Source organism: Mytilus californianus, unplaced genomic scaffold (genome assembly GCF_021869535.1).
Source record: "Mytilus californianus isolate M0D057914Y unplaced genomic scaffold, xbMytCali1.0.p SCAF_18, whole genome shotgun sequence".
NCBI lineage: Eukaryota > Metazoa > Mollusca > Bivalvia > Mytilida > Mytilidae > Mytilus > Mytilus californianus.
Window position 1 is genome coordinate 8,609,028 of NW_026262666.1, and position 21,691 is coordinate 8,630,718.

Sequence of the window (21,691 nt, forward strand, 5' to 3'; positions counted from 1 at the left end):
TTATAGAACAAGGCAAGTTTCAAATTCTGAAATACTTAACATCGACCTGTACGTCATTTACTAGACACCCGTGACCGAAGGATAAGTTAAAAAGCATAATATTGCACAAGATACTCTTAAAGTTTTGAGTTTCCATAATATACAATTGAATCGTTTAAATCTATTTTCATATGATATTTGATATTTTCAAATTACTTTTGGTGTCAAAAAGGTTTAAATCATACAAATAATAAATTAAGGAATAAATCTTTTACAAGCAAAACTCGTATTCCTTGATCAGATTTGGCTATATTTATGTCATATTTGGTTTGTAAGCTTTTGAACGTTTCTATAAGGTTTTGATTTTGTTTAATATATTGTGGCCACTAGAATCAATGAATAGACATTTATTGTCGAAATATGAAAATGTCCTAAACGTTTAACTTATATATCGGAAGACGACAAAACTCCAAAAATGTACCTATTTCACATCGCTTTCCTTTGTAACCAGCTGGACATATACACATGTAGCCATTAACTTTATCTTTACATTTGGCTCCATTCTTGCATTGATGTAGACGACAATCATCTATATCTAAAATGAAACGGATAACAAATGAAGACAGTTACAACTAAGCAATAATTACCTTTGAAATTCTAAAAGTTAAAAGTTTTGGTTGTTTGTCTTCGAAATATGGGTTTTGTTGCCCCCTTAGTCTCTTCTGCCTTGTTTTATATATTTTTTCTAAGAAAACAGATTTCCAACACTTAAATCATATATAAAAATAAAGAAATTTTATTTTAATCTGACAGTATACCTATTTCACAGTTTTTTCCTTTGTAACCTGGGGGACACGTGCAGCTGTAACCGTTCACTTTATCTTTACATTCAGCGCCATGCTTGCATGGATTTGGTAGACATTCATTTATATCTGAAATATGAACACTGCATGTCAATTATTTCAGATATTACAGTTTACAAAAATACAACAAAGCTGAATACTTATTTTGTAATGATTTTTTTATAGAACAAGGCAAGTTTTAAATTCTGAAATACTTAACATCGACCTGTACGTCATTTACTAGACACCCGTGACCGAAGGATAAGTTAAAAAGCATAATATTGCACAAGATACTCTTAAAGTTTTGAGTTTCCATAATATACAATTGAATCGTTTAAATCTATTTTCATATGATATTTGATATTTTCAAATTACTTTTGGTGTCAAAAAGGTTTAAATCATACAAATAATAAATTAAGGAATAAATCTTTTACAAGCAAAACTCGTATTCCTTGATCAGATTTGGCTATATTTATGTCATATTTGGTTTGTAAGCTTTTGAACGTTTCTATAAAGTTTTGATTTTGTTTAATATATTGTGGCCACTAGAATCAATGAATAGACATTTATTGTCGAAATATGAAAATGTCCTAAACGTTTAACTTATATATCGGAAGACGACAAAACTCCAAAAATGTACCTATTTCACATCGCTTTCCTTTGTAACCAGCTGGACATATACACATGTAGCCATTAACTTTATCTTTACATTTGGCTCCATTCTTGCATTGATGTAGACGACAATCATCTATATCTAAAATGAAACGGATAACAAATGAAGACAGTTACAACTAAGCAATAATTACCTTTGAAATTCTAAAAGTTAAAAGTTTTGGTTGTTTGTCTTTGAAATATGGGTTTTGTTGCCCCCTTAGTCTCTTCTGCCTTGTTTTATATATTTTTTCTAAGAAAACAGATTTCCAACACTTAAATCATATATAAAAATAAAGAAATTTTATTTTAATCTGACAGTATACCTATTTCACAGTTTTTTCCTTTGTAACCTGGGGGACACGTGCAGCTGTAACCGTTCACTTTATCTTTACATTCAGCGCCATGCTTGCATGGATTTGGTAGACATTCATTTATATCTGAAATATGAACACTGCATGTCAATTATTTCAGATATTACAGTTTACAAAAATACAACAAAGCTGAATACTTATTTTGTAATGATTTTTTTATAGAACAAGGCAAGTTTCAAATTCTGAAATACTTAACATCGACCTGTACGTCATTTACTAGACACCCGTGACCGAAGGATAAGTTAAAAAGCATAATATTGCACAAGATACTCTTAAAGTTTTGAGTTTCCATAATATACAATTGAATCGTTTAAATCTATTTTCATATGATATTTGATATTTTCAAATTACTTTTGGTGTCAAAAAGGTTTAAATCATACAAATAATAAATTAAGGAATAAATCTTTTACAAGCAAAACTCGTATTCCTTGATCAGATTTGGCTATATTTATGTCATATTTGGTTTGTAAGCTTTTGAACGTTTCTATAAGGTTTTGATTTTGTTTAATATATTGTGGCCACTAGAATCAATGAATAGACATTTATTGTCGAAATATGAAAATGTCCTAAACGTTTAACTTATATATCGGAAGACGACAAAACTCCAAAAATGTACCTATTTCACATCGCTTTCCTTTGTAACCAGCTGGACATATACACATGTAGCCATTAACTTTATCTTTACATTTGGCTCCATTCTTGCATTGATGTAGACGACAATCATCTATATCTAAAATGAAACGGATAACAAATGAAGACAGTTACAACTAAGCAATAATTATCTTTGAAATTCTAAAAGTTAAAAGTTTTGGTTGTTTGTCTTCGAAATATGGGTTTTGTTGCCCCCTTAGTCTCTTCTGCCTTGTTTTATATATTTTTTCTAAGAAAACAGATTTCCAACACTTAAATCATATATAAAAATAAAGAAATTTTATTTTAATCTGACAGTATACCTATTTCACAGTTTTTTCCTTTGTAACCTGGGGGACACGTGCAGCTGTAACCGTTCACTTTATCTTTACATTCAGCGCCATGCTTGCATGGATTTGGTAGACATTCATTTATATCTGAAATATGAACACTGCATGTCAATTATTTCAGATATTACAGTTTACAAAAATACAACAAAGCTGAATACTTATTTTGTAATGATTTTTTTATAGAACAAGGCAAGTTTCAAATTCTGAAATACTTAACATCGACCTGTACGTCATTTACTAGACACCCGTGACCGAAGGATAAGTCAAAAAGCATAATATTACACAAGATACTCTTAAAGTTTTGAGTTTCCATAATATACAATTGAATCGTTTAAATCTATTTTCATATGATATTTGATATTTTCGAGTTACTTTTGGTGTCAAAAAGGTTTAAATCATACAAATAATAAATCAAGGAATAAATCTTTTACAAGCAAAACTCGTATTCCTTGATCAGGTTTGGCTATATTTATGTCATATTTGGTTTGTAAGCTTTTGAACGTTTCTATAAGGTTTTGATTTTGTTTAATATATTGTGGCCACTAGAATCAATGAATAGACATTTATTGTCAAAATATGAAAATGTCCTAAACGTTTAACTTATATATCGGAAGACGACAAAACTCCAAAAATGTACCTATTTCACATCGCTTTCCTTTATAACCAGCTGGACATATACACATGTAGCCATTAACTTTATCTTTACATTTGGCTCCATTCTTGCATTGATGTAGACGACAATCATTTATATCTAAAATGAAACGGATAACAAATGAAGACAGTTACAACTAAGCAATAATTACCTTTGAAATTCTAAAAGTTAAAAGTTTTGGTTGTTTGTCTTCGAAATATGGGTTTTGTTGCCCCCTTAGTCTCTTCTGCCTTGTTTTATATATTTTTTCTAAGAAAACAGATTTCCAACACTTAAATCATATATAAAAATAAAGAAATTTTATTTTAATCTGACAGTATACCTATTTCACAGTTTTTTCCTTTGTAACCTGGGGGACACGTGCAGCTGTAACCGTTCACTTTATCTTTACATTCAGCGCCATGCTTGCATGGATTTGGTAGACATTCATTTATATCTGAAATATGAACACTGCATGTCAATTATTTCAGATATAACAGTTTACAAAAATACAACAAAGCTGAATACTTATTTTGTAATGATTTTTTTATAGAACAAGGCAAGTTTCAAATTCTGAAATACTTAACATCGACCTGTACGTCATTTACTAGACACCCGTGACCGAAGGATAAGTTAAAAAGCATAATATTGCACAAGATACTCTTAAAGTTTTGAGTTTCCATAATATACAATTGAATCGTTTAAATCTATTTTCATATGATATTTGATATTTTCGAGTTACTTTTGGTGTCAAAAAGGTTTAAATCATACAAATAATAAATTAAGGAATAAATCTTTTACAAGCAAAACTCGTATTCCTTGATCATATTTGGCTATATTTATGTCATATTTGGTTTGTAAGCTTTTGAACGTTTCTATAAGGTTTTGATTTTGTTTAATATATTGTGGCCACTAGAATCAATGAATAGACATTTATTGTCGAAATATGAAAATGTCCTAAACGTTTAACTTATATATCGGAAGACGACAAAACTCCAAAAATGTACCTATTTCACATCGCTTTCCTTTGTAACCAGCTGGACATATACACATGTAGCCATTAACTTTATCTTTACATTTGGCTCCATTCTTGCATTGATGTAGACGACAATCATCTATATCTAAAATGAAACGGATAACAAATGAAGACAGTTACAACTAAGCAATAATTATCTTTGAAATTCTAAAAGTTAAAAGTTTTGGTTGTTTGTCTTCGAAATATGGGTTTTGTTGCCCCCTTAGTCTCTTCTGCCTTGTTTTATATATTTTTTCTATGAAAACAGATTTCCAACACTTAAATCATATATAAAAATAAAGAAATTTTATTTTAAACTGACAGTATACCTATTTCACAGTTTTTTCCTTTGTAACCTGGGGGACACGTGCAGCTGTAACCGTTCACTTTATCTTTACATTCAGCGCCATGCTTGCATGGATTTGGTAGACATTCATTTATATCTGAAATATTAATACCGCATGTCAAATATTTCACATATTACAGTTTACAAAAATACAACAAAGCTGAATACTTATTTTGTAATCATTTTTTTATAGAAAGAGACAAAAAAGTTTCAAATTCTCAAATACTTAACATCGACCTGTACGTCATTTACTAGACTACCATGACCGAAGCATAAGTTAAAAAGCATAATATTGCTCAGGAATATGACAGTTGTTATCCATTCTTTTGATGTGTTTGAGCTTTTGATTTTGCCATTTGATTAAGGACTTTCCTTTTAGAATTTTCGACGGAGTTCAGTATTTTTGTGATTTTACTTTTTGCACAAGATACTCTTAAAGTTTTGAGTTTCCATAATATACAACTGAATCGTTTAAATCTATTTTCATATGATATTAAATATTTTCCAGTTTCTTTGTGTGTCAAAAAGGTTTAAATTATACAAATACTAAATTAAGGAATATATCCCCCACTAGCAAAAATCGTATTCCTTGATCGGATTTGGCTATATTTTCAGTCATATCTGGTTTGTAAGCTTTTCAATGTTTCTATTAGGTTTTGATTTTGTTCAATATATGGTGGCCACTAGAATCAATGAATAGACATTTATTGTCGAAATATGAAAATGTCCTAAACGTTTAACTTATATATCGGACGACAACACTCCAAAAAAGTACCTATTTCACATCGCTTTCCTTTGTAACCAGCTGGACATATACACATGTAGCCATTAACTTTATCTTTACATTTGGCTCCATTCTTGCATTGATGTAGACGACAATCATCTATATCTAAAATGAAACGGATAACAAATGAAGACAGTTACAACTAAGCAATAACTATCTTTGAAAGTCTAAAAGTTAAAAGTTTTGGTTGTTTGTCTTCGAAATATGGGTTTTGTTGCCCCCTTAGTCTCTTCTGCCTTGTTTTACATATTTTTCTAAGAAAACAGATTTCCAACACTTAAAACATTTATTTAAATAAAGACATTTTATTATAATCTGGCAGCATACCTATTTCACAGTTTTTTCCTTTGTAACCTGGGGGACACGTGCAGCTGTAACCGTTCACTTTATCTTTACATTCAGCGCCATGCTTGCATGGATTTGGTAGACATTCATTTATATCTGAAATATGAACACTGCATGTCAATTATTTCAGATATAACAGTTTACAAAAATACAACAAAGCTGAATACTTATTTTGTAATGATTTTTTTATAGAACAAGGCAAGTTTCAAATTCTGAAATACTTAACATCGACCTGTACGTCATTTACTAGACACCCGTGACCGAAGGATAAGTTAAAAAGCATAATATTGCACAAGATACTCTTAAAGTTTTGAGTTTCCATAATATACAATTGAATCGTTTAAATCTATTTTCATATGATATTTGATATTTTCGAGTTACTTTTGGTGTCAAAAAGGTTTAAATCATACAAATAATAAATTAAGGAATAAATCTTTTACAAGCAAAACTCGTATTCCTTGATCATATTTGGCTATATTTATGTCATATTTGGTTTGTAAGCTTTTGAACGTTTCTATAAGGTTTTGATTTTGTTTAATATATTGTGGCCACTAGAATCAATGAATAGACATTTATTGTCGAAATATGAAAATGTCCTAAACGTTTAACTTATATATCGGAAGACGACAAAACTCCAAAAATGTACCTATTTCACATCGCTTTCCTTTGTAACCAGCTGGACATATACACATGTAGCCATTAACTTTATCTTTACATTTGGCTCCATTCTTGCATTGATGTAGACGACAATCATCTATATCTAAAATGAAACGGATAACAAATGAAGACAGTTACAACTAAGCAATAATTATCTTTGAAATTCTAAAAGTTAAAAGTTTTGGTTGTTTGTCTTCGAAATATGGGTTTTGTTGCCCCCTTAGTCTCTTCTGCCTTGTTTTATATATTTTTTCTATGAAAACAGATTTCCAACACTTAAATCATATATAAAAATAAAGAAATTTTATTTTAAACTGACAGTATACCTATTTCACAGTTTTTTCCTTTGTAACCTGGGGGACACGTGCAGCTGTAACCGTTCACTTTATCTTTACATTCAGCGCCATGCTTGCATGGATTTGGTAGACATTCATTTATATCTGAAATATTAATACCGCATGTCAAATATTTCACATATTACAGTTTACAAAAATACAACAAAGCTGAATACTTATTTTGTAATCATTTTTTTATAGAAAGAGACAAAAAAGTTTCAAATTCTCAAATACTTAACATCGACCTGTACGTCATTTACTAGACTACCATGACCGAAGCATAAGTTAAAAAGCATAATATTGCTCAGGAATATGACAGTTGTTATCCATTCTTTTGATGTGTTTGAGCTTTTGATTTTGCCATTTGATTAGGGACTTTCCTTTTAGAATTTTCGACGGAGTTCAGTATTTTTGTGATTTTACTTTTTGCACAAGATACTCTTAAAGTTTTGAGTTTCCATAATATACAACTGAATCGTTTAAATCTATTTTCATATGATATTAAATATTTTCCAGTTTCTTTGTGTGTCAAAAAGGTTTAAATTATACAAATACTAAATTAAGGAATATATCCCCCACTAGCAAAAATCGTATTCCTTGATCGGATTTGGCTATATTTTCAGTCATTTTTGGTTTGTAAGCTTTTCAATGTTTCTATTAGGTTTTGATTTTGTTCAATATATGGTGGCCACTAGAATCAATGAATAGACATTTATTGTCGAAATATGAAAATGTCCTAAACGTTTAACTTATATATCGGACCACAACACTCCAAAAAAGTACCTATTTCACATCGCTTTCCTTTGTAACCAGCTGGACATATACACATGTAGCCATTAACTTTATCTTTACATTTGGCTCCATTCTTGCATTGATGTAGACGACAATCATCTATATCTAAAATGAAACGGATAACAAATGAAGACAGTTACAACTAAGCAATAACTATCTTTGAAAGTCTAAAAGTTAAAAGTTTTGGTTGTTTGTCTTCGAAATATGGGTTTTGTTGCCCCCTTAGTCTCTTCTGCCTTGTTTTACATATTTTTCTAAGAAAACAGATTTCCAACACTTAAAACATTTATTTAAATAAAGACATTTTATTCTAATCTGGCAGCATACCTATTTCACAGTTTTTTCCTTTGTAACCTGGGGGACACTTGCAGCTGTAACCGTTCACTTTATCTTTACATTCAGCGCCATGCTTGCATGGATTTGGTAGACATTCATTTATTTCTGAAATATAAATACCGCATGTCAAATATTTCAGATATTACAGTTTACAAAAATACAACACAGCTGAATACTAATTTTGTAATAATGTTTTCATAGAAAGAGGCAAAAATAGTTTAAAATTTTCGAATACTTAACATCGACCTGTACGTCATTTACTAGACTCCCATGACCGAAGCATAAGTTAAAAAGCATAATTTTGCACAAGATACTCTTAAAGTATTGAGTTCCCATCATATACAATTGATTCGTTTAAATCTATTTTTATATGATATTTAATATTTTCGAGTTACTTTTTGTGTCAAAAAAGATGAAATTATACAAATACTAAATTGAGTAATATATCTCCCTCAAGCAAAACTCGTATTCCTTGATCGGATTTGGCTATATGTAAGGTCATATTTGGTTTGTAAGCTTTAAAAACGTTTCTATTAGGTTTTGGTTTTGTTTAATATATGGTGGCCACTAGAATCAATGAATAGACATTTATTATCGAAATATGAAAATGTCCTAAACGTTTAACTTATATATCGAAAGACGACAAAACTCCAAAAATGTACCTATTTCACATCGCTTTCCTTTGTAACCAGCTGGACATATACAAATGTAGCCATTAACTTTATCTTTACATTTGGCTCCATTCTTGCATTGATGTAGACGACAATCATCTATATCTAAAATGAAACGGATAACAAATGAGGACAGTTACACCTAAGCAATAACTACCTTTGAAAGTCTAAAAGTTAAAAGTTTTGACTGTTTGTCTTCGAAATGTGGGTTTTGTTGCCCCCTTAGTCTCTTCTGCCTTGTTTTTAATATTTTTTCTAAGAAAACAGATTTCCAACACTTGAATCATATATTTAAATAAAGAAATTTTATTCTAATCTGGCAGCATACCTTTTTCACAGTTTTTTCCTTTGTAACCTGGGGGACACGTGCAGCTGTAACCGTTCACTTTATCTTTACATTCAGCGCCATGCTTGCATGGATTTGGTAGACATTCATTTATATCTGAAATATGAATACCACATGTCACATATTTCAGATATTACAGTTTACAAAAATACAACAAAGCTGAATACTTATTTTGTAATAATGTTTTTATAGAAAGAGCCAAAAAAAATTTCAAATTCTGAAATACTTAACATCGACCTGTACGTCATTTACTAGACACCCGTGACCGAAGGATAAGTCAAAAAGCATAATATTGCACAAGATACTCTTAAAGTTTTGAGTTTCCATAATATACAATTGAATCGTTTAAATCTATTTTCATATGATAATTGATATTTTCGAGTTACTTTTGGTGTCAAAAAGGTTGAAATCATACAAATACTAAATTAAGGAATAAATCTCTTTCAAGCGAAACTCGTATTCCTTGATCAGATTTGGCTATATTTTATGTCATATTTAGTTTGATTAGCTTTTCAACATTTCTATTAGGTTTTGATTGTGTTTAATATATTTTGGCCACTAGAATCAATGAATAGACATTTATTGTCGAAATATGAAAATGTCCTAAACGTTTAACTTATATATCGGAAGACAACACTACAAAAATGTACCTATTTCACATCGCTTTCCTTTGTAACCAGCTGGACATATACACATGTAGCCATTAACTTTATCTTTACATTTGGCTCCATTCTTGCATTGATGTAGACGACAATCATCTATATCTAAAATGAAACGGATAACAAATGAAGACAGTTACCCCTGAGCAATTACTATCAAAAAAAGTCTAAAATATAAAGTTTTGGCTGTTTGTCTTCGAAATATGGGTTTTGTTGCCCCCTTAGTCTCTTCTGCCTTGTTTTACATATTTTTTTTTAAGAAAACTGATTTCCAACATTTCAATCATATTTTCAAATAAAGAAATTTTATTCTAATCTGACAGCATACCTATTTCACAGTTTTTTCCTTTGTAACCTGGGGGACACGTGCAGCTGTAACCGTTCACTTTATCTTTACATTCAGCGCCATGCTTGCATGGATTTGGTAGACATTCATTTATATCTGAAATATGAATACCGCATGTCAAGTATTTCACATATTACAGTTTACAAAAATACAACAAAGCTGAATACTTATTTTGTAATCATTTTTTTATAGAAAGAGACAAAAAAGTTTCAAATTCTCAAATACTTAACATCGACCTGTACGTCATTTACTAGACTACCATGACCGAAGCATAAGTTAAAAAGCATAATATTGCTCAGGAATATGACAGTTGTTATCCATTCTTTTGATGTGTTTGAGCTTTTGATTTTGCCATTTGATTAGGGACTTTCCTTTTAGAATTTTCGTCGGAGTTCAGTATTTTTGTGATTTTACTTTTTGCACAAGATACTCTTAAAGTTTTGAGTTTCCATAATATACAACTGAATCGTTTAAATCTATTTTCATATGATATTTAATATTTTCCAGTTACATTTTGTGTCAAAAAGGTTTAAATTATACAAATACTTAATTATGTAATATATCTCCCTCAAGCAAAACTCCTATTCCTTGATCGGATTTGGCTATATTTTAGGTCATATTTGGTTTGATTAGCTTTTTAACGTTTCTATTAGGTTTTGATTTTGTTTAATATATTGTGGCCACTAGAATTAATGAATAGACATTTATTGTCGAAATATGAAAATGTCCTAAACGTTTAACTTATATATCGGAAGACGACAAAACTCCAAAAATGTACCTATTTCACATCGCTTTCCTTTGTAACCAGCTAGACATATACACATGTAGCCATTAACTTTATCTTTACATTTGGCTCCATTCTTGCATTGATGTAAACGACAATCATCTATATCTAAAATGAAACGGATAACAAATAAAGACAGTTACAACTAAGCAATAACTATCTTTGAAAGTCTAAAAGTTAAAAGTTTTGGTTGTTTGTCTTCGAAATATGGGTGTTGTTGCCCCCTTAGTCTCTTCTGCCTTGCTTTTCATATTTTTTCTAAGAAAACAGATTTCCAACACTTAAATCATATATTTAAATCAAGAAATTTTATTCTAATCTGACAGCATACCTATTCCACAGTTTTTTCCTTTGTAACCTGGGGGACACGTGCAGCTGTAACCGTTCACTTTATCTTTACATGCAGCGCCATGCTTGCATGGATTTGGTAGACATTCATTTATATCTGAAATGTGAATACTGCATGTCAAATATTTCAGATATTACAGTTTACAAAAATACAACACAGCTGAATACTTATTTTGTAATCATTTTTTTATAGAAAGAGGCAAAAAAAGTTTCAAATTCTAAAATACTTAACATCGACCTGTACGTCATTTACTAGACACCCGTGACCGAAGGATAAGTTAAAAAGCATACTATTGCACAAGATATTCTTAAAGTTTTGAGTTTCCATAATATACAATTGAATCGTTTAAATTTATTTTCATATGATATTTAATATTTTCCAGTTTCTTTGTGTGTCAAAAAGGTTTAAATTATACAAATACTAAATTAAGGAATATATCTCCCACCAGCAAAACTCGTATTCCTTGATCGGATTTGGCTATATGTAATGTCATATTTGGTTTGTAAGCTTTTCAATGTTTCTATTAGGTTTTGATTTTGTTAAATATATGGTGGCCACTAGAATCAATGAATAGATATTTATTGTCGAAATATGAAAATGTCCTAAACGTTTAACTTATATATCGGAAGACAACACTCCAAAAATGTACCTATTTCACATCGCTTTCCTTTGTAACCAGCTGGACATATACACATGTAGCCATTAACTTTATCTTTACATTTGGCTCCATTCTTGCATTGATGTAGACGACAATCATCTATATCTAAAATGAAACGGATAACAAATGAAGACAGTTACACCTAAGCAATTTCTATCTTTGAAAGTCTAAAAGTTAAAAGTTTTGGCTGTTTGTCTTCGAAATATGGGTTTTGTTGCCCCCTTAGTCTCTTCTGCCTTGTTTTTCATATTTTTTCTAAGAAAACAGATTTCCAACACTTAAATCATATATTTAAATAAAGAAATTTTATTCTAATCTGGCAGCATACCTATTTCACAGTTTTTTCCTTTGTAACCTGGGGGACACGTGCAACTGTAACCGTTCACTTTATCTTTACATTCAGCGCCATGCTTGCATGGATTTGGTAGACATTCATTTATATCTGAAATATGAATACCGCATGTCAAATATTCCACATATTACAGTTTACAACAATACAACAAAGCTGAATACTTATTTTGTAATCATTTTTTTATAGAAAGAGACGAAAAAGTTTCAAATTCTCAAATACTTAATATCGACCTGTACGTCATTTACTAGACTACCATGACCGAAGCATAAGTTAAAAAGCATAATATTGCTCAGGAATATGACAGTATTTATCCATTCTTTTGATGTGTTTGAGCTTTTGATTTTGCCATTTGATTAGGGACTTTCCTTTTAGAATTGTCCTCGGAGTTCAGTATTTTTGTGATTTTACTTTGCACAAGATACTCTTAAAAGTTTTGAGTTTCCAAAATATACAACTGAATCGATTAAATCTATTTTCATATGATATTTAATATTTTCCAGTTACTTTTGTGTCAAAAAGGTTTAAATTATCCAAATACTTAATTAAGGAATATATCTCCCTTAAGCAAAACTCGTATTCTTTGATCGGATTTTGCTATATTTTAGGTCATATTTGGTTTGATTAGCTCTTTAACGTTTCTATAAGGTTTTGGTTTTGTTTAATATATGGTGGCCACTAGAATTAATGAATAGACATTTATTGTCGAAATATGAAAATGTCCTAAACGTTTAACTTATATATCGGAAGACAACACTCCAAAAATGTACCTATTTCACATCGCTTTCCTTTGTAACCAGCTGGACATATACACATGTAGCCATTAACTTTATCTTTACATTTGGCTCCATTCTTGCATTGATGTAGACGACAATCATCTTTATCTAAAATGAAACGGATAACAAATGAAGACAGTTACAACTAAGCAATAACTATCTTTGAAAGTCTAAAAGTTAAAAGTTTTGGTTGTTAGTCTTCAAAATATGGGTTTTGTTGCCCCCTTAGTCTCTTCTGCCTTGTTTTACATATTTTTTCTAAGAAAACAGATTTCCAACACTTAAATCATATATTTAAATAAAGAAATTTTATTCTAATCTGACAGCATACCTATTTCACAGTTTTTTCCTTTGTAACCTGGGGGACACGTGCAGCTGTAACCGTTCACTTTATCTTTACATTCAGCGCCATGCTTGCATGGATTTGGTAGACATTCATTTATATCTAAAATGTGAATACCGCATGTCAAAAATTTCAAATATTACAGTTTACAAAAATACAACAAAGCTGAATACTTATTTTGTAATCATTTTTTTTATAGAAAGAGACAAAAAAGTTTCAAATTCTCAAATACTTAACATCGACCTGTACGTCATTTATAAGACACCCATGACCGAAGGATAAGTTAAAAAGAATAATATTGCACAAGATACTCTTAAAGTTTTGAGTTTCCATAATATACCATTGAATCGTTTAAATTTATTTCTATATGATATTTAATATTTTCCAGTTACTTTTTGTTTCAAAAAGGTTTAAATTATACAAATACTAGATTAAGGAATGTATCTCCCTCAAGCAAAACTTGTATTTCTTAATCGGATTTGGCTTTATTTTATGTCATATTTGGTTTGAGTAGCTTTTCAACGTTTCTATTAGGTTTTCATTTTGTTTTATATATGGTAGCCACTAGAATCAATGAATAGACATGTATTGTCGAAATATGAAAATATCCTAAACGTTTAACTTATATATCGGAAGACGACAAAACTCCAAAAATGTACCTATTTCACATCGCTTTCCTTTGTAACCAGCTGGACATATACACATGTAGCCATTAACTTTATCTTTACATTTGGCTCCATTCTTGCATTGATGTAGACGACAATCATCTATATCTAAAATGAAACCGATAACAAATGAAGACAGTTACCCCTAAGCAATTACAATCTTTGAAAGACTAAAAGTTAAAATTTTTGGTTGTTTGTCTTCGAAATATGAGTTTTGTTGCCCCCTTAGTCTCTTCTGCCTTGTTTTTCATATTTTTTCTAAGAAAACAGATTTCCAACACTTAAATCATATATTTAAATAAAAAAATGTTGTTCTAATCTGACAGCATACCTATTTCACAGTTTTTTCCTTTGTAACCTGGGGGACACGTGCAGCTGTAACCGTTCACTTTATCTTTACATTCAGCGCCATGCTTGCATGGATTTGGCAGACATTCATTTATATCTGAAATGTGAATACCGCATGTCAAAAATTTCGGATATTACAGTTTACAAAAATACAACAAAGCTGAATACTTATTTTGTAATCATTTTTTTATGGAAAGAGACAAAAAAAGTTTCAAATTCTCAAATACTTAACATCGACCTGTATGTAATTTAAATAAACACCCATAACTGAGGGATAAGTTAAAAAGCATAATATTGCACAAGATATTCTTAAAGTTTTGAGTTTCCATAATATACAATTGAATCGTTTAAATTTATTTTCACATGATATTTAATATTTTCGAGTTACTTTTTGTGTCAAAAAGGTTTAAATTATACAAATACTAAATTAAGGAATATATCTCCCTCAAGCAAAACTCGTATTCCTTGATCGTATTTGGCTATATTTTAGGTCATATTTGGTTTGTAACCTTACAACGTTTCTATAAGGTTTTGATTTTGTTTAATACATGGTGGCCACTAGAATCAATGAATAGACATGTATTGTCGAAATATGAAAATGTCCTAAACGTTTAACTTATATATCGGAAGACGACAAAACTCCACAAATGTACCTATTTCACATCGCTTTCCTTTGTAACCAGCTGGACATATACACATGTAGCCATTAACTTTATCTTTACATTTGGCTCCATTCTTGCATTGATGTAAATGACAATCATCTATATCTAAAATGAAACGGATAACAAATGAAGACAGTTACACCTAAGCAATTACTATCTTTGAAAGTCTACAAGTTAAAGGTGTTGGCTGTTTTTCTTCGAAATATTGGTTTTGTTGCCCCCTTTAGTACCATTTGTATTTCTTTTTTTTTTAAAGGCTGATTTCCAACGTTAAAATATTTTTTACACTGAGAAACTGCTTTTTTTAATCTGACGTTTTACCTATTTCACAGTTCTTTCCTTTGTAACCTAGGGGACACGTGCAGCTGTAATCGTTCACTTTATCTTTACATTCAGCGCCGTGCTTGCATGGATTTGACAGACACTCATCTATATCTGAAATATGTATACAGCATGTTTAAACCCACATTTTGTCAATAAGAGAAAATAAAGCGTCCACAATCTCTTACTTCTTATATTATATGCAAAGGAAGATTATTCTGAGTTGACAGCATTCACGAAAGAGGAGATTTTAATAAAATTACTAATACGTCCTTCTCTACAAAATGAAGTTGATAAAATTTCCCATATGTACACTGGATACTTTAACTTAAAAAGAATTATTATCAAAAACGAAATGTATAACAAGATCGTCAAGATTTTCGACTAAACATCTTTCTATAGTTCTTGCCATCATTGTTATAACAGAAAAAATGACAGCCTTCAGAAATAACGTGATAAGGTATATGCAGTCTGCGGTGTCAATAAGATTCTTACAATTTTGTCAATATACTCAAAAATCTTCATTAAAAATCTTGCATAGTTTTATGGTGATTTCATAGCCTTTGGATTTTCTACGATTTACATTCCTATGCGTAATTAAAAGATCGACTCCATTGCCTCATTGAACATAGAGGTTTCTACTTATCAGGAAAGCGTAGACAAAAATTCCTTGTTCCGGGTCAAAAAAAATCTTACTTTGTGAAGAACAACACATTTTCCAACAACGGAAACACCAAAGATGATATCATCAAACTACTTGACTTTGATCCACAATATACTTGTTGAGATTGCAAAATTGATACAACAGCAAACAGTCGTTATTTTCAACGGGTACTAATTGTGCACCACTACTGGTAGATTTGTTTTTGTACCAATATGAAGCATAATTCATACAGAACCTTTTCGTAGATAAAAAGAAAATCATCTTGCAAAGTTTTTAATTTCACGTTCTGGTAAATTGATGTCCTGTCACTAAATAACCCAAATTTCAATGAGAACTTATATCTCATTCATCCAAGTTAAGTCAATGTCTACATCTCAATAACTTAAATTTCAATGAGAATTTATATCTCATTCATCCCAGTTAAGTCAATGTCTACATCTCAATAACCCAAATTTCAATGAGAACTTATATCTCATTCATCCCAGTTAAGTCAATGTTAAGGTTAATATCGAACGTAGAAAGATTGCTTCATCATGTTCATATATTGATCTTTTCCACGATATTAAAATAGATGGACGGCTTCAAACAAGAATCTATAGCAAACGTGCTGATTTCAATTTACTAATTGTCAACTTCCCATTTGTAAGCAGTAACCTACTCTCTGATCTGTCGTATGGCGTAAACATATTCGGTTTGCACGTTATAATGTGAATAATGACACTATACAGACTTAACAGGGTGTGTACCTTACACTAAAACTGTTCCATCAAGTTAAGATGAAGAACGAATTCTATGAACACTACAATAGATTTACGGACATTATGATTTGGTTGACCAATACGATATGTTGGTGTTTTAATTCGCTAGGGCCATGTTTTCGCGGTTTGAGATTTTTAGATACAAGTAGTCATCTGATTTGTAATGTTATCATTTATGTCCCCTGTTCCCGACTATGAAATGTCGATTGAGAGTGGATTCGCATGACGGGCGATGATTGCTTAGTAGGAGACGCTAACCGTGTCGGCAAACCTGGTCTCGCCCCTTTTTGAGTTCATACGATTGTCTCAGTTTTTGCATGTTACCTTGACTTGTGTCTTTTTAATCGATTGACGATATTTTTACATTGGTAAACTACTGTCGCCTTAAATTACTTACCCTCACATGCTGGTAGAGGTGCAGTCCATCTACCCCCTAATTTACATTCCCTTTGACCTGAATCTCCGTTTGGTAACTTGTAGCCAATTGTACATGTGAATGAAACTTGTGTGGTAGGTGGAACATCACTAGTCGTTGACGGAATAGTGTATTTATCTAATCCTGTAATCTTGCATCTAATAACTGGAATATAATTTGTTTGTAAGATTAATGTTTGTTCGATACTATCACAGTAAAATGCCTTTACATGTTGATGACTCCAACTTCGTCAAATTTGTGATAAACGGTATATATCATAATCAATTGATCATTTATTTGTCAAACAATATCATACAAATACAGAGTCTATCCATTGCGTTTTTTTTTCTTTCTTTGTTTCAAGTTAATAGATACTTGCAACCATGTGTAACCTTCTTGAGTTTTTGTAATCAGATTTTGATTTAAGGAATGTATGTCCTCATAACAACTCTGATTACTTGTCCGGATTTGGCTACGTGTTAGGTCCTTTTCGGATTTATCAGCTTTTTAACGGTTGTTTTAGGTTTTCGATTTGCAAATACTTTTGCATCGAGCATCACTGAAAAAATATAAATTGTTGAAATGCAACTCTGACGCAGTAAAGTTGTTACCGTTACTGATCAATGTTATCACTACTCCACACCCAAGTTTGAATCAAGATAGGATCATAGCGGTGAACACCGGAAGGTCATTGTCGGGCTTTATCAAAAAGCGAGAATCTAAACCCCTATCAGCTTAACAGGCCCTACAATAATTCAACTGATACCATTTGAAAACAACTATCACTTACCTGAACATGTCGGTAGAGTTCCTTCCCAAAAAGGTCCTATTCTACATGTTAAAATAGAGTCTCCACTCGACATTAAATAACCAAAGTCACAAACATATGTTACAGTACCACCAACTTCAAGTGTATCTAAAGTTGTTGTTGCATCCATTACACTGTCTGGTTCTCTGCATGGAATTTCTGTAGAAAGAGATAGTTATCCCATTATAGAAATAACACTTTGATTTTGTTTCACTGGTTATCTGAACACTGGCAATCTAGGTTTGAATAAACACAACATGCATGAATGTACTATAAAGCATTCTTATATACAGCATCATTGGTTGTATTTTTATTTAGTTGCAGTATTTTAATAGGCATTGAACACATAATAAGATTAAAAACCGCCTTGGTGGTCTCGTTTTAGCGTGTTCGCCTCGGTGGTGTCGTGGTAGTGTGTTCGCTTCGAGGGCGGGAGGTCGTGGGTTCGAACCCCGACCGGATCAAACCAAATACTTTAAAATTGGTATTTGCTGCTTGTCGGCTAAGCATGTGACATTAAGGTGTAAGAGCAAAGACTGGTCGGCTCGGAGTCAGAATAATGTGTCCGAATAAGGTGACATATCTTCCTGCGGACTGTTGAACTTTGTGAACTAGCACGTTACAAATCCGACTCATTGTGTCGGTCTAGTACAAAGCAGTGTTAATATTCATATTACATTAACATGTTTTCGTCCTAAATATGTATACTAATTTGCCGCTGGACGTTAAGCAGCCATCCATCATCATCGTCATTATCAACATCATAAGATTAAATGAGACATGCCAAAAGCAATTAATACATTTATCGATTTTAATTATTTAAAAGTTAGTTTTATAGACGATATAAAACATGTGTTTAGTTTAGTTATTATGATTTATAGATAACTAGTATGTTATTATAGCAACACAAAGGTTGAAACTCTACTATGTTAAGCTGATACCCGATGATCTTAAGGTGACTGTATATGGATTTAATACATATACTGCATGTTGAATAGTTTGCATGTATTAATTGTTTATATTTGTCAAATGCTGGATAGTTCATTGATTGAACCAATCACTTTTGTAAAACGTCTTTGACTTACTTGCTCGGCATGTCTTGCCGTAAAATCCTGTAGCACATGAACATGTGTATCCGTTAACCTCGTCATTACAAGTGCCTCCATTCTTACAAGGATTAATGTAGCCACAGTCATCAATGTCTAAAGCAGATATTTTTAAGACATATTATCAAGCCATATAAATTTGAGAGATTGATATCTAGAATACGAATAAAAATTGGTATTACTACACAAATTTACTAAAAATAGTGATTTCATATAAAGAAGTTATTTAGCATTTGATCAAATATGATGATACATAGAAGTGTTTTATGTTACTTAAAAAAATAATAACGTTGACGCTTCCTATTAAACAATTATGATGGCTTGAACTTCTAAATCAAATTATTTGGTATTTCACAAATCCAGCTTTTCACTGACTTTTTATGAAGTCTTTATACGTAAAGCAGTGAATGGATACTGATGAGAATTTAAGACTGGGAAATTATGGTTTATTTGATAGTTGGAATTGGCGTTCAGTATCTTGGAGTACCATTAAGTCGCTTCATTTTGCTGGGTTTTTTTCATTTTCTTTATGGTACGATTTTTATGTATGCTTTGTACCAATCAGATAAGTATTTTTCGTTGGCTTTTAACATAATCAGAACAATAGTCTTCTTTGATTTTTTTGTACACCAGTGATTTTCATTGCTTACTTAACGGTATGGGTTTTTCTCATTTATCAAGGCAGTACAGTGTCCTAAATTTGTTTCCATCCTCATCATTTCATTTTGGTGGATGGTTGGCTTATTGGCAATCATACCACATCTCTTTATTTTTATACTCAAAAGCTTATAATAAAATATATAAATTTCCTTAATAGCAATGTGAGGTTTCTTTTTTTAAAAACGATTTTTAAGTTCGTCATTTCAAAGTGAATCTGTATTTAAGAGTTGTTCTACTGTTCAAATTGTGTATTTATCTTAATATAACGTTACATGATTACAGTTTATAATCCGTACTAATGTAAACTCAAGTAAACTTTGTAAGATGTGTTTGATGGACATTTTATGTTTTGAGTGGCTATAAAATTCGACTCGCTGTGGCCTCAGTATAATAATGTTTTTGTTGATATAGTTTCAATCACCGTTATATGGTCTATAATTATATTATTATTGGCATCAAGAAACTATAATTTACGATTTGTACCTGGATACAAATAAATCAACATAATTTTATAAACTATTAATGTTACACAGGACTGTTCACAAAAAAATGACCAAAATTCATGTTGCATTGGACCCTCAATTAACAGAGGGAATTGTACGGTTTAAGATTAATTGGTCCTTAAAGCAAATGTATTTCAAATTGTCTCTTATTTCAGGAATCAAAGTTGAATCTACTCACTTAAATAAAATGTTGCATTTTAGGATAATGCTATACCCTTTTCATGGGTTGTGCATCCATAAAATGACAGAAATCACAGTAAGAATTAAAAAAAAAACGCCAAATCTTGAATTTTGGATGATCATGCACAAAAATATATTATCAATACAGTTGTAATTTGTGTTTACCTTTTTACAGGTCAAAAGATGTTTTAGGATACGCTTGTGCTCTATATTAATTTAAATAAAATTTATTTGAAAACATAATATATTTTGCAAAAAATTTGAAACATATCCCTTATGACGTCAGTTAAATAACGTCATTGTCATATTGTGTTACGACTATTTCCCTTAAACTTACATTTTCTTCCCAATCCTTCACAAAATGTGGTTAATAACTGTTTCTTGCATTTAAAGAAATCTGTGGGTTAATAGGCCCAAATAATCTTTTCCTGAGTTCACTTAACATATAATAATGTCGTCATTTCTGTCACAAATTATGAACTGAGTATGCAATGTCGTCGGAACCATAAAGTTGGATTGGACTGTCATAACTCAACAAAAAAATATTCGTTTTCAGATACTGATTTTTTAATCCATTTCCATTGAAATAAATGTAAGTTTTGAAATAATCAGAAGTTTGTTCTTTTAGAAGGTTATTCAAATCTAAAAAAAAAGCGTATAATCTAACGACTTTTGGCATTTTTATAAAATATGAAATTGCAGACTTCAAAGTCTTATAAATATGGATACTGTTGTGGTATTTATTTTACTTAGTTTAATGTCTATTGCACCATTGTATTGTGGCTGATTTTGAGTTTTCTGTAATTAATATTTCTGCATATATATCCCGATAAACATGATAGATATTTGATTAAGGCTTACTTATTTGACAGTTTTTCCCAGCAAATCCTGTTGGACATAAACAGGAATACCCATTGACAGAATCTTTACAGGTGCCTCCATTTGTACAAGGATTATCAGAGCCACAGCCATGAATTTCTGAAAGTAGACATAACTAATTAAACAAAATATTAAACCTAAGTGCGTAATCAATATTGATTACGCCAAAGTGAGAACTGTGTTACACTGACATTTGTTAAGTGGCGTACTAATCAGAATTTGATTTAAATGTTTCTGACGAAAATAGTTTTGCCTGCTCTTTAAAGGGGCATTAGCTACGAGATATAAAAAAAATTAAAATATGATATGTTTTGTTCAATAATTAATGAAAGTGAAAAAGTGAAAGAATAATTCGCTTTTAGCAGCCAGTTTGG

General features: G+C 30.9%; 1 protein-coding gene across 1 annotated transcript in view; it reads right to left on the minus strand.

Annotated features, from left to right (window-relative positions):
- The window catches only part of LOC127726636 (zonadhesin-like), a 150,983-nt gene that overhangs the window by 108,800 nt on the left and 20,492 nt on the right, over positions 1 to 21,691 (minus strand). Inside the window, exons 9-13 of the mRNA XM_052234057.1 lie at positions 21,300 to 21,416; positions 19,075 to 19,191; positions 17,972 to 18,148; positions 17,164 to 17,346; positions 15,345 to 15,458 (exon numbers count right to left, since the gene is read on the minus strand). Of these exons, the coding sequence (XP_052090017.1) occupies positions 15,345 to 15,458; positions 17,164 to 17,346; positions 17,972 to 18,148; positions 19,075 to 19,191; positions 21,300 to 21,416 (708 nt within the window). The remainder of the gene's footprint in view (positions 1 to 15,344; positions 15,459 to 17,163; positions 17,347 to 17,971; positions 18,149 to 19,074; positions 19,192 to 21,299; positions 21,417 to 21,691) is intronic.